Source organism: Chiloscyllium plagiosum, unplaced genomic scaffold (genome assembly GCF_037043375.1).
Source record: "Chiloscyllium plagiosum isolate Xiang-an unplaced genomic scaffold, Cpla_swu_hap1 HiC_scaffold_37, whole genome shotgun sequence".
NCBI lineage: Eukaryota > Metazoa > Chordata > Chondrichthyes > Orectolobiformes > Hemiscylliidae > Chiloscyllium > Chiloscyllium plagiosum.
Genome location: NW_028270175.1, coordinates 25,286,739 through 25,298,886, shown reverse-complemented (window position 1 = coordinate 25,298,886; position 12,148 = coordinate 25,286,739). Strand labels below are relative to the sequence as shown.

At 41.9% G+C, this 12,148-nt stretch overlaps 1 protein-coding gene across 3 annotated transcripts in view; it reads right to left on the bottom strand.

The window, feature by feature from the left end:
• ano11 (anoctamin 11) overlaps positions 1–7,041 on the bottom strand; it is a 49,122-nt gene extending 42,081 nt beyond the window's left edge. For 2 of the 3 annotated variants that reach the window (XM_043675747.2, XM_087980480.1), the window contains exons 1-2: positions 6,709–7,041; positions 3,599–3,695 (exon numbers count right to left, since the gene is read on the bottom strand). In XM_043675747.2, coding sequence (XP_043531682.1) covers positions 3,599–3,695; positions 6,709–6,840 — 229 coding nt within the window. In that variant the 5' untranslated portion in view covers positions 6,841–7,041. Of the gene's footprint in view, positions 1–3,009; positions 3,149–3,598; positions 3,696–6,708 lie in introns of those variants that run through there. The other variant, XM_087980481.1, reaches the window with a different exon arrangement.
• Between the last annotated feature and the right edge of the window lie 5,107 nt (positions 7,042–12,148).

Here is a 12,148-nt window from a genome sequence, read left to right as displayed (position 1 = left end):
ATAGTCAGCACCTTTCTGATTAGATGAGATGAGAGTCCCTACAGTGTGGAAACAGGCCCTTCAGCCCAACAAGTCCACACCGACCTTCCAAAGAGTAACCAACCCAGACCCATTTCCCTCTGACTAATGCACCTAACACTATGGGCAATTTAGCATGGCCAATTCACCTGACCTGCACATCTTTGGATTGTGGGAGGAAACCAGAGCACCGGGAGGAACCCATGCAGACACGGGGAGAATGCGCAAACTCCACACAGTCGCCCGAGGCTGGAATTGAACCTATGACCCTGGTGCTGTGAGGCAGCATAGAGTCATAGAGATGTACAGCATGGAAACAGACCCTTCGGTCCAACCAGATATCCCAACCCAATCTAGTCCCACCTGCCAGCACCTGGCCCATATCCCTCCAAACCCTTCCTATTCATATACCCATCCAAATGCCTCTTAAATGTTGCAATTGTACCAGCCTCCACCACTTCCTCTGGCAGCTCATTCCATACAAGTACCACGCTCTGCGTGAAAAAGTTGTCCCGTAGGTCTCTTTTATATCTTTCCCCTCTCACCCTAAACCTATGCCCTCTAGTTCTGGACTCCCTGACCCCAAGGAAAAGACTTTGTCTATTTATCCTATCCATGCCCCATATAATTTTGTAAACCTCTATAAGGTCACCCCTCAACCTCCAACGGTCCAGGGAAAACAGCCCCAGCCTGTTCAGCCTCTCCCTATACCTCAAATCCTCCAACCCTGGCAACATGCTTGTAAATCTTTTCTGAACCCTTTCAAGTTTCACAACATCTTTACGATAGGAAGGAGACCAGAATTGCACGCACTATTCCAACAGTGGCCTAACCAATCCCCTGTACAGCTGCAACATGAACTCCCAACTCCTGTACTCAATACACTAACCAATAAAGGAAAGCAGACCAAACGCCTTCTTCACTATCCTACCTACCTGCGATTCCACTTTCAAGGAGCTATGAACCTGCACTCCAAGGTCTCTTTTTTTACATTACATTACAGTGTGGAAACAGGCCCTTCGGCCCAACAAATCCACACCGCCCCGCCGAAGCGCAACCCACTCATACCCCTACATTTACCCCTTACCTAACACTACGGGCAATTTACCCTGGCCAATTCACCTGACCTGCACATCTTTTGGACTGTGGGATGAAACCGGAGCACCCGGAGGAAACCCATGCCGACACAGGGAGAACGTGCAAACTCCACACAGTCGCCTGAGGCGGGAATTGAACCCGGGTCTCTGGCACTGTGAGGCAGCAGTGCTAACCACTGTGCCACCGTGCCGCCCACAATCACTTGGTTCACCAACACTCCCAAAGACCTTACCATTAAGTGTAGAAGTCCTGCTAAGATTTGCTTTCCCAATATGCAGCACCTCGCAATTATCTGAATTAAACTCCATCTGCTACTTCTCAGCCCATTGGCCCATCTGGTCCAGATTCTGTTGTAATCTGAGGTAACCCTCTTCGCTGTCCACTACACCTCCAATTTTGGTGTCAACTGCAAATTTACTAACTGTACCTCTTATGCTCGCAACCAAATCATTTATGTAAATGACAAAAAGTAGTGAACCCAGCATTGATCCTTGTGGCACTTCACCGGTCACAGGCCTCCAGCCTGAAAAACAACCCTCCACCACCACCCTCTGTCTTCTACCTTTGAGCCAGTTCTGTATCCAAATGGCTAGTTGTCCCTGTATTCCATGAGATCTAATCTTGCAGTACTAACCACTGAGCCACCGTGCTGCCGTATCAGGGGCGACAGTGCTTCTGTGCTTTAAGGCGACCTTGAACGTACCCTTTACCTTTTCCTTTAGCCACTCATTTGGTATTGCCAGTCGAGAGCAGGGAAAGCAGAACCTACTGTGAGAGGTAGGTTTGGACACAGTGGCCCATCCATCAGAGTTGGTTAGAACATAGAAAAATACAGCGCAGTACAGGCCCTTTGGCCCTCGATGTTGCGCTGATCCAAGCCCACCTAACCTACACTAGCCCACTATCCTCCATATGCCTATCCAATGCCCGTTTAAATGCCCATAAAGAGGGAGAGTCCACCACTGCTACTGGCAGGGCATTCCATGAACTCACGACTCGCTGAGTAAAGAATCTACCCCTAACATCTGTCCTATACCTACCACCCCTTAATTTAAAGCTATGCCCCCTCGTAATAGCTGACTCCATATGTGGAAAAAGGTTCTCATGATCAACCCTATCTAAACCCCTAATCATCTTGTACACCTCTATCAAGTCACCCCTAAACCTTCTTTTCTCCAATGAAAACAGCCCCAAGTGCCTCAGCCTTTCCTCATACGATCTTCCTACCACACCAGGCAACATCCTGGTAAACTTCCTCTGCACCCGTTCCAGTGCCTCCACATCCTTCCTATAGTATGGTGACCAAACCTGCACACAATACTCCAGACGCGGCCACACCAGAGTCTTATACAACTGCAACATGATCTCAGGACTCCGGAACTCAATTCCTCTACCAATAAAAGCCAGTACGCCATATGCCTTCTTCACCGCACTATTTACCTGGGTGGCAACTTTCAGAGATCTGTGTACATGGACACCAAGATCGCTCTGCTCATCCACACTACCAAGTATCCGACCATTAGCCCAGTACCCTGTCTTTTTGTTACTCTTACCAAAGTGAATCACCTCACACCTACATTGAACTCCATTTGCCACCTTTCTGCCCAGCTCTGCAACTTATCTATATCCCGCTGTAACCTGACACATCCTTCCTCACTGTCAACAACTCCACCGACTTTCGTATCATCCGCAAACTTGCTCACCCAACCTTCTAGCCCCTCCTCCAGGTCATTTATAAAAATGACAAACAGCAATGGTCCCAAAACAGATCCTTGCGGAACACCGCTAGTAACTGCACTCCAAGATGAACCTTTACCATCAACTACTACCCTCTGTCTTCTTCCAGCCAGCCAATTCCTAATCCAAACCTCCAACTCACCCTCAATGCCATACCTTCTTCAGGAGCAGGGCTTCAAGGCAGGTAGACTCGGCTTCATGGAGCATACTCATGTTGGTCTGCAATTCCTTTGTATGTAAAACATTTTGAGATGTGATGACAAGTCCAAAATTGTTTTTTAAATGTGTGGTGAACTTCTGCAGGCGTTACCCTGCTTACCCTCTATTTTCCCAGACTTACCACAGCTCTCTCCCATGTTGCAGTGGGACTGGCAATAGAATTTGTGAATATTAATTTGCTTGACGTAACTAACTCTATATTAGCACACCCTGCTGGTCACAGAGAGCTCCTTTTTATAGAAATTCCTATTTTCCAGAAAAAAACGACACAGGCTGCCTGGAATGGAAGCTTCTGTCATAAATCATGATTTGCTTCAAGCATGCACACCGACTAGGGTATACGAAAAAGCGGCACCTTTCTGTCCGAGATACAAAAATGCACAGATTTAACCACCTTTTTATTGCTTTCATGATAATAATGTAAAGAATTAAAAAGCATAGAGACTAAAGAAAAAAAATCATGAGGTGAAAGTGAAACATATGAATCAAGACACAGTAACAAGCAGGACACAAATAAGGTTCTCACCGATTTTTGTTATCCCATCACTGAAATAATTCCCTCTGCAGTCAGGGCTGTAACCACTGTTGGAGTTAATACACAAGTCCTCATCATCCTCATCCCCCTACAATATAACAGCAGAGCTGGAGTTATTCACTTAACACAGCAACCAACACAGACATGAACTCAAAAACATATCAGTGAAAATAGAGACCTTGCATTAACTAGTAAATGTTGGCCATTAAACCAGTGAACACAGAAATAAGTAAAGTATGAGGATTAACAAGTGAGAATGTCATTGCCCAGTGACCATTGACGATATAACAAGCATGATTTAAATGGTAAGCAACAGTATTAATTAGCGAACCAGTACACTAAGCAGTGAATGCAGTTATTACCATTGAGCATGGGCAAGCAGAGGCATTAGTCATTGAACACAGATATCAATCATTACAATCACAAAAAGCAATATACATCTGCACCTAAAATGCTAATTTTACAAATGCACCACAAACCCACCATTACCACATTCCCACTACAACATGGTTATTGTGATCACTGATTTAGTGGCACTGGGCAATTACAGAGGTTTACATGCACAGACAACCAAGATTTGGCTTCGATTTGCAGACAGGTTAAGTGCCGAGGATCTGGTTACATACAAATATATAAACAATTGATGGACAAGAAAAGAGCAGCTGGCACGCTAATATGACCCATACAGTTATAATGCCTTGGATATCATAATTCACAACATCCTCCAGCACACTAATAGCCTGGCAGGTTTTTTTTAAAAAGTGGAAGTTTAGGAGAAACAATATGGAAAATCATTCTCCAAAATACTTAAACAATTAAACTAGCTCAGGAAACAATATTTGTAATTTACATTACTTCGAAACCCACCTGTCTTTTGAATGCCATGGTCTGCCACAAACTGATCTAGGTTAGGGACAAAAGAACTGCAGATGTTGGAATCCAAGGTAGACAGACAGGAGGATGCAAGAATACAACAAGCCAGGCAGCATCAGGAGGTGGAGAAGTCAATGTTTCGGGTGTGACCTTTCAAGACGGGGGCAGGGGGAGTGGGTGCAAGGGGAGCTGCAGATAAGGGAGAATTGGGAGGGGCAGGGTAGTGAGTTGGAGATAGAGGAACACAGACTTGGTTGGCCGATGGGAGGAATGAATCCGGTTGGTGGCTAGAAGGAAGGTTCGATAAGAGGAATGGAAGGGAGAGGGAGGGGCTGGGAAGGGAGTCAGATGATGGGATGGGAGGTTATTTAAAATCGAAGAACTCAATGTTGAGTCCTTCAGGCTGTAGGCTGCCCAGGCAAAAGATGAGGCGTTGTTTTTTCTAATTTGCAGTCTGATTTGCTATGGTAATGGAGGCAGCCAAGGATGGTCATGTCGGAAAGGGAGTGGGAAAGGGAATTAAAATGGGCGGGGACTGGGAGGTCAGGTCAGCCCAAGGTCCCAGCTAAGATGCTTGGCAAAACATTCCATTAGTTTACACTTGGTCTCCCCAATATAGAGAAGACCACATTGGAAGCATCAGATACAGTAAACTAGGTTGGAGGACATGATGTGGAGGTGCCTGTGTTTGATAGGGGTGGACAAAGTTAAAAATCACACAACACCAGGTTGTAGTCCAACAGGATTATTTGGAATTACAAGCTTTCAGAACGCTGCTCCTTTGTCAGCTACCTGGTGTTGTGAGATTTTTAACTAGGTTGGAGGAGACTAGGTCCCCTTCTAACATATTGTATTTGGTTATAGTCCTTCCCTATTCTCAAAGCAATGGATTCAGATTTTGCAACAAAATTTACCGCAGACTCCATAAAAATCTGTGTTGTTACCTATAAACCAGGGTGGTTATGGACAACACACTCTTTGTCCGTGGTTATGGGCAAGTGGGGAGCAAAACAAGTCAGGGTTCCTGGTGTTGATTGCTAATCAATGCCACGTTGTTGCAAACTACATGTTAAAGCCATGTTAAAATGAGACTGGACACGGTTGTAAAATTCTCCAGCTGGGTACTCTTACTGAAACACATACCCATCTTCTCAACTGGGTTATAAGAGATGGGATAGTTCGTTTATTATATCCAAAAGGTACCTTGGGATACATATATACCTTTCTTAATCTCAGTAAACCCCAAAGCACATTGCAGCCAATGAAATAGATTAGCAGCATTGTCAATGTGCTTAGGTAGGGAGCAATAGCAGCAATTTTTACACAGCCAGTCCCATAAACTGAGGAATGATAACATCTCAATAATTTGCTTTTAGCGATGGTGATTGGGGCATAGAAACTGGCCAGGATATCAGAGAGATCTCCCCTACCCAGCTTCAATAGTAAGATATTTAGTGCTCATCAAAAAGAACAAACAAGACCTCAGTTCAATGTCCGAGTTGAAAGACAGCATTTTCAAAATCGTGCAGCAGTCTTTCGATATGACACAGGAATGTCAATCTAGAATCCATGTTCAACTGTCTAGAGTTGGAGTTGAATCTAGCAGCTTCTAAGCAAGAGGCCTACTACTGATCCATATGCCTAGAGGGCCCTCACATTCTTGTGACTGAGGATCAAGTGAAAAAGATCTCTCCAGCATTTGAGTTGATGTTAGACAAGATGGACTGCTACCCTGCCTCAGCCAGAAATATTGCCATTGTTTGAAAAGGAAGAGGCATATTTTACATGCAACAATGGAAAATTGCTGACTACGTAGCACATGTAGCTGATTAATTTAATTACAGGGAGCTAGGGAAGGGGGAGTGAGAGTCTCCTCATAATTAACTGCAATTTTTAAAAAAGCTGTTTTTTTAAACCATAAATGTGAAACGTTAAATCAGTATCATATAGCATAAACACAGCTGTAAAATGTAACTAATTTTTTTCTGAGCCATACTGAATACATTACTGCAACAGCAGCACTGGAGGGAATCTGTTACGTTTCCTCTCAAACAATCAAAGTTGTTGCATTGAAATAAATTTACGAAACTACAGCTGATTTTATACAGAAGGTAAACTCAACCTTTTTCAATTCAAAAGTTGTGTCTGCACGAGGTCTATTTCAAAGGCTGAGAAACAGGGCAGTTAGCATCATTATAATTATTACCAGAATAAACAAGGCAACTTACATAGATAGTAGAGCGGTAGCCCCCATTCTGAACACTTCCATATGTATCCATCACAACCCCAGATGCATCCTTTTCTAAATACGTTAGCACATTACGATTCTTCTGAGTTTCATAGCTCTCACTCTGCAGCATCTTCCAATCTCACAGCACATCAAACATGGCCATGGGAGAAAAGCACTGTAGCACGCAGACCTTATCTAATGCCTCCAGTCAGTGAGGAGAACTTTAGCTCTTTTATTGAAAAAAGACATCAGCATTTTACAGCCACATATCTGGCTCTGACAATCAATGCAACAGTGGAATCATTTGCTGCTCATACAGATGTGCAGTGCACAGGCGCAATGAACTGCATTAAGTCTTCAGCATTCCCGTTTCAATTGTTTATTTTAAAAAAACAGCTTCTGGGGCTCTCAACACCTTTAGATTTTAATGCAGTTCTGTCTCTAAAATCTAGCAATTGTAATGCTGCTTTCTCTCCTCAATCAACTTAAAATAAAAAATATTCTAGGGTAGCTGCTTCCTGGGCACTAATTAAATATTAATAACATAATGTAAATATGCAGCATACAGTGGGGGAGGAGACACAATAGAGCTAAAGAAAGACTGCCTTCTGCAAAGAATCAACATGAGGCAGATGCAATATTGTATTTCACTTTATTAAATGAGACTGACATCCCCAACGTTGCATTATCTATCAGCCATTTCATCAGTAAAAGACCTATTCAGATTTCACTTCTGTTGTTGTCACCTATGAGCATCTTGACAGATACACTTCTGCAGACACAAAAAGCAGTCACATAAAAATACATACTTCAGTACCCAATACTTCATGTATAACTTACCAGCATGGTTCATTACTCTGAGTAATTCATGCATATGTGCCCATCATGCTCTGTGGAACTCATTCTCTAGTGTTTAACACTGTTCGAATTACCCCTCCTGTGTAAATGTACGTTTTGCTGCGTAATCCACTCTATTATTTACAACCTTGAAGGACAAGGGCAGCAGATACATGAGAACACAGGAACCCAAAACTTTCCCTCCAAGCCACACACCATCCTAAACTGGAACTATATTGTTGTTCATTTACCATCCCTGGGCCAAAGTCCTGGAATTCCATTTCTAACAGCATTGTGGGAATGCCGACAGCTGATTAAGAAAGTGGTTCACCACCATCTTCTTAAGGGTAATCAGGGAATGATAATAAATGCAGGCCTAACCAGTCATGCCCACATTCCATGAAAGAATTTAGAAAATGTGTAAATTACCCCAAATGTCCATTATTCTCTGTGTAATTTATTTCTGGATATCCATTCATACAAATACAGCTTACCCTTGGATATCTGTTTCCTACTGTGTAATTTACCTATATTATTTCCGATATGACAATTCATCTATGCATTCTGGTGAATCGCATAACTAACATGGGTAGACAAGGCTCTAAACTAAACAGTGTGGGGGATGGTTTAGTTGCATGGAAAATTAGAAAATCAAAGGTATAGGAGAAGTTAAGACTGCAGATTATTGAGGGGGCTGATTGTTACCATGAAATAAAGGAAAGGACAGAATGTGTAAACAACATATTGAACCAAGGAACCATAAAAGTGTAGGGAAATGCGATAACAAAACAAACTTAAAAGCTTTGTATCTTAATGCATGAAGCATTTGGAATAAGGTAGACAAACTGATGCTTAAATTTAGGTAAATTAATATGACCTCATAGCCATTACAGAAATGTGGTTACATAGAGATCAACACTGGAAACTTAACATTCAGGGATACTTGAGCTTTTGGAGGAATGGAAAAGGTGGTAAGGTAGGACTGTTAATAAGCAATGAAATGAGAACAATTGTGAGAGATGATCTAGGCTTGGATGATTTACAGTCCATTTGGATGGAGGTAGAAAACAGCAAGAGGACATTGGTAGTAATGTACAAGAGAAGCTATGCAAAAAATTATAAAGCAACAAATAATAGAAGCGTGTAAAAAGAATAGAGCAAAAATTATGGGTGATTTTAATCTTCATATTGATTAGGTTAGTCAAATTGGAAAAGGTAGCTATGACAACGAATTCATAGAATACATTAGGGACAGTTTCCTACAGCAATATGTTTTGATGCTAACCAGGGAGCAGGTCTTTTTGGATCTGGTAATGGGTAATGAGGCAGGTTTAATAAATTACTTCTCAGTAAAAGATCTCTGAGGAAATGGTGATAGAAACATGATAGAAATTAATATTCAATTCAAGAGTGAGAAACTTGAGTTGGGAAACTGTGTTTAATTTAAATAAAGGGAATTACAATGAAATGAGAATAGATTTAGCTAAAGTGAACAGAGTGGATAGATGAGCAGGAATGACAGTAAGTAAGCAGTGGCAGCCATTTAGAGAGGTTATTCCAGACTCTCACCAAAAATTTATCCCAGTAAGGAGGAAAGATTTTAAGAGAGGGATAAACCAATTATGGTTAACCAAGGAAGTTAAAGAGTATTAAGTTGGAAGAAAAAGCATTTAAAGCAGACGAAAGACTGGGATAAATTCAGAACCCAACAAAGGAGGACTAAACAAAATAAAGACAGAGAAAATAAACTATAATGGCAAATTAGTGAGGAATATAAAAACTGACAAAAAGAGCTTATTTAAAATATATAAGTAAGAGAATGTCAAAGTGAACAAATGCCGTTTACAAAATGACTCTGGAGAAATGGTTTTGGGGAACAAAGAAATAACACAGGACTGAAACAGATATTCTGCATCAGTCTTTATGGTGGAAGACACTTCAATTATTCCATCAATATGAGAGAATTTGAGGTAGGAATTAAGTACCATCACCACCACTATCACTAAAGTAGCAGCATTAGACAAACTAATGGGTCTGAAAGCAGATAAGGGGGGCAGATAAGTCTCCTGGTCCTGATGGCTTGTATCCCAAGATCCTAAAAGAGGTAGCTACAGAGAGAGTGGATGCATTGCTTGTAATTTTCCAAAAATCATTGGATTCTGGAGACGTACAAGAGAACTGGAAAACTGCTAATGTAACTCCCCTATTCAAAAGGGAGGCATAAGGAAGTAACTATAGGCTGATCAGCCGAACATCTATTGTTGGAAAAGTATTAGAATTAATTATTAAGGAAGTAATAGAAAAACATTTAGAAAGTCATAATCTAGTCAAGCAGAGTCAGCATGTTTTTTGTGAAAGGGGAATTGTGTCTAAGCTTTTAAAACAAAAGTTTTTTGAGGAAGTCTCAACCAGAGTGGATAGAGGAGAACCAATAGATGTGTTGCATTTGGACTTTTGGAAGGTGTTCAACAAAATACCTCACAAAAGATTAAGTCATAAGATCCAATGATATTGGCGGCAGTATATTGGCATAGATAGAAAATTGGCTCAGGAACAGAAATAGCAAGTAGGGATAAGCAGTTCTTTTTCAGATGAGTGATCCACAACCAGTGGGGTTCCATAGGGATCAGTACTGGGATTGCAAATGTTTACAATATATATTACTGACTCGGAGGAAGGGAATGATTAAATTTGTAGACGGCACTAAAATAGGTAGAAAGGCAGATAGTTTAAGGGATACAGTCAGTTTACATAGAGATATTGGCAGGTTACACAAGTAGACAAAAAGTTGGCAAATTGAGTATAATGTGGGAAAATGGGCAGTTGTTCAATTTGGAAGGAGAAAAAAAAGAACATAACATTCTGTGAATGGAGAGAAACTACAGAAAGCTGCAACCCAAAGGGATTTGGGGATACTTCTACACAAAACACAGAAAGCTAGCACTCAGGTGCAGCACATTATCAGGAAGACTAATGGTATGTTGGCCCTTATTTCAAGGTGGTTGGAGTATAAGAGTCGGGAAGTTTTACTGCAACAGTACAAGGCGCTGGTGAGACTACATCTGATGTACTGTGAGCAGTTTTGATCCCATTATTTAAGGAAAAATATAATTTCATTCGAAGCAGTTTAGAGAAGGTTCACCAACATGATCCTGGTATGGAAGGATCCTGGTCTTATAAGCAAAGATTAAACAGGTTAGGACCATGCTTACTGAAGTTTAGAATGTTGAAGGGTGATCTCATTGGAACATATACAATTCTTAAGGGGCTTGAAAGGGTAAAAAAATGCTGAGATGATGATTCCCCCTCATAGAAGATTCTAAGAGCAGAGAGCATCAGAATAAAGGAGCACCAATACAAGGCTGAGATGAGGAGAATTTTTTTCTCTCACAGGGTTGAGAGCTTTTGGAAATCCTTGCCACAGAGCTGTTGGGGCAGAGTCCTTGGGTATGTTTAAGGCTGAAATAGATAGATTTTTGATCAGTAAGGAATCAAGGGTAATGGTGAAAGGGCAGGAAAGTGGGTGAGAGGAATGTTGAATCAGCCATGATTTTATTGAATGGTGGAGCAGGCTCAAGGAACTGATGGCCTCCTCCTGTTCATACTTTCTATGGTCTTATGGTTTATATTTTTGTAATATTACATCAATTATTATATTTATTTAAGCAGTTTGCATTTATACAAAATTATACAAAATAGAAACAAATGCAGGCTTGAATTAGTGCTTTGACAAGGAGACAATAAAGTTGGGACTAAACATTACTGTGTTGTAATGGTTTCTACAGAGGTGATGCAGCCTTTTATACATTCTAATGTAGACAAGCAGGAGGGTGGAAGAACACAGCAAGCTAGGCAACATTAGGAGGTGGAGAAGTCAATGCTTTGGATATAACCCTTTTTCAGTAATGAAGGTGGGAGTAAGTGAAGCTGCAGATGAGGAGTGGGGGGACGGTTGCAAAAGGGTTATGGGTGGGGAAAGGGGCGGAGTGATGAGGTAGTGACAGGTGAATATAAGTGGTGGGTATGAGCTGGTTGGTCGATAAGAGGAATGAATCTCGTGGGTAGCCGGAGGGAAGGGTCAGTTAGAGGAATGGAAGGGAGGAGACAGGCCTGGAAAGGGAGTCAGGGGATGGGTGGGAAGGCTATTTGAAAATTGGAGAACTTAATGTTGAGTCCTCCGGGCTGTAGGCTGCCCAGGCGGAAGATGAGGTGTTCCTCCAACTTGTGGTCTGATTTATTAGATAGATCATAGAATCCCTACAGTGTGGACACAGGTTATTTGGCCCAACAAGTTCATATTGACCCTCCAAAGAGTATCCCACCCAGACCCATTCCTTTACCCTATTATTATACATTTCCTACTAACGCACCTAACCTACACATTCCTGTACACTAAGGGACAAATTAGCTTGACAAATTCACCTAACCTGTGCATGTTTGGACTGTGGGAGGAAACCAGAGCACCTGGAGAAACCCACGCAGACACGGGGAGAATGTGCTAACTCAACACAGACAGTCACTTGAGGCTGGAATTGAACCTGGGTCCCTGGCACTGTGAGGCAGCAGTGCTAACCACTGAGCCACAGTGTGGCAATTGTGGC